This window comes from Austrofundulus limnaeus, unplaced genomic scaffold, assembly GCF_001266775.1.
Source record: "Austrofundulus limnaeus strain Quisiro unplaced genomic scaffold, Austrofundulus_limnaeus-1.0 Scaffold27, whole genome shotgun sequence".
In the NCBI taxonomy this organism is placed as follows: domain Eukaryota; kingdom Metazoa; phylum Chordata; class Actinopteri; order Cyprinodontiformes; family Rivulidae; genus Austrofundulus; species Austrofundulus limnaeus.
In genome coordinates, this window is record NW_013952429.1 from 243,303 (window position 1) to 244,742 (window position 1,440).

The 1,440-nt window shown below is 39.0% G+C and overlaps 1 protein-coding gene across 1 annotated transcript in view; it reads right to left on the minus strand.

Moving 5' to 3' along the window:
- Positions 1 to 207: 207 nt before the first annotated feature.
- Positions 208 to 1,440, minus strand: part of stx12 (syntaxin 12) — a gene marked incomplete at its 5' end in the record, with an annotated part of 11,002 nt that continues 9,769 nt past the window's right edge. The window contains 2 exon segments of the mRNA XM_014004852.1: positions 208 to 909; positions 1,016 to 1,098. Of these exon segments, the coding sequence (XP_013860306.1) occupies positions 817 to 909; positions 1,016 to 1,098 (176 nt within the window).

The window sequence follows — 1,440 nt, forward strand, 5'->3', positions numbered from 1 at the left end:
TGGCTGGGGAGAGGGAGGTCTGGGCCTCCCTTCTGAAGCTGCTGCCCCCGCGACCCGACCTCGGATAGGCGGAAGAAAATGGATGGATGGATGGATGGATGGATGGATGGTAACGTACTACTACTATTGAACCATTTAAGGCAACATTTAGCAGCATGCACCGCATGTTATGAACGATCAGAAGAAATAAGAACCATGAAGCGCAGAGCGAGTGCTTCAGACATTTATTGTGCAGATACTGTCAGGAGTCATAGAAATAAACTTAAAACATTTTATATGAAGACAAGTCTTCCACATCAGAATCTGTCATACAACATCCACATGTTCATAAAGAGTTTTCAGACTTGAAATGTACTTTTATATGTCATCTGTTTAGCATTTAACACAGACCGCCACCCACTGCCACACTACTGTAGGACCTGCAGGTCCTCTGAAGTTTTACATCAGAAAACGCAAGATACTGAGAAAAGAAACACATATTACAAGTTGCACATTTTTAAGTTATTCACAAGAATATATATTTACATTAGAAATACAATGACAACTAGTGTTAGTGCAGAAAATGAGAAATTAATGAGGAAATGTCAGGAATTTCAAAAAGCAAATTGCTCCTTTACAGTACCTCAGTCCTTCAGCCTCCTTCAAGTTAATGTAGGTTTTTAATCATTTTTCCACATCAGCAGACTCGTTTCAGAACAAACACATGATCAACTTTACAGATTTTGTTGAAGCGATTAGATTTTTGTTTTGTTCTTGCTGGTGGGACGGGGCAGAATAAAATAAAACAGGTGAAACGGTTGGTTGGATGAAAACCGCTCACTTAGAAGACAGGTAGATAATAATGATAAGTATGGCGAGCGCGATGGAAATGACTAGGGCGAGGATACACATCTTCTTCCTGGACTTTTGCTGTGAGGAGAGAACGCAGAGATGAGAGGGTTAGTGGGAGGAGCTTCACTTCAGGTGGGAGGGGCTTCACTTCAGGTCTGAACGAGCCTGATGGAGACGGACTCACCTGGTAACGTGCAGCTCGCTGCAGCTGCTCCGCCCCTCGCTCTACGTGAACTTCAGCGTTTTCCACATTTGCCTCGATGCTGTCTGCAGGAGGGAAGGCAAAACCAGGTCATCAGGTGAGAAACATACTCAAGTCTTTGTGTAAATATGAATGAATGAATGAATGAATGAATGAATAAATGAATGAATGAATGAATGAATGAATGAATGAATGAATGATACTTTAAGTCAACAGAAAATTAGGGCCACACAAGATTATTATTTTTTATTACGAGAATAAAGTCATAATTTGAAAATAGTCAATATTACAAGAATAAAGTCATAATATTACGAGAATAAATTCATAATATTATGAGAATAAATTCATAATATTACAAGAATAAATTCATAATTGAATGAATGAATGAATGAATGAATGAATGAATG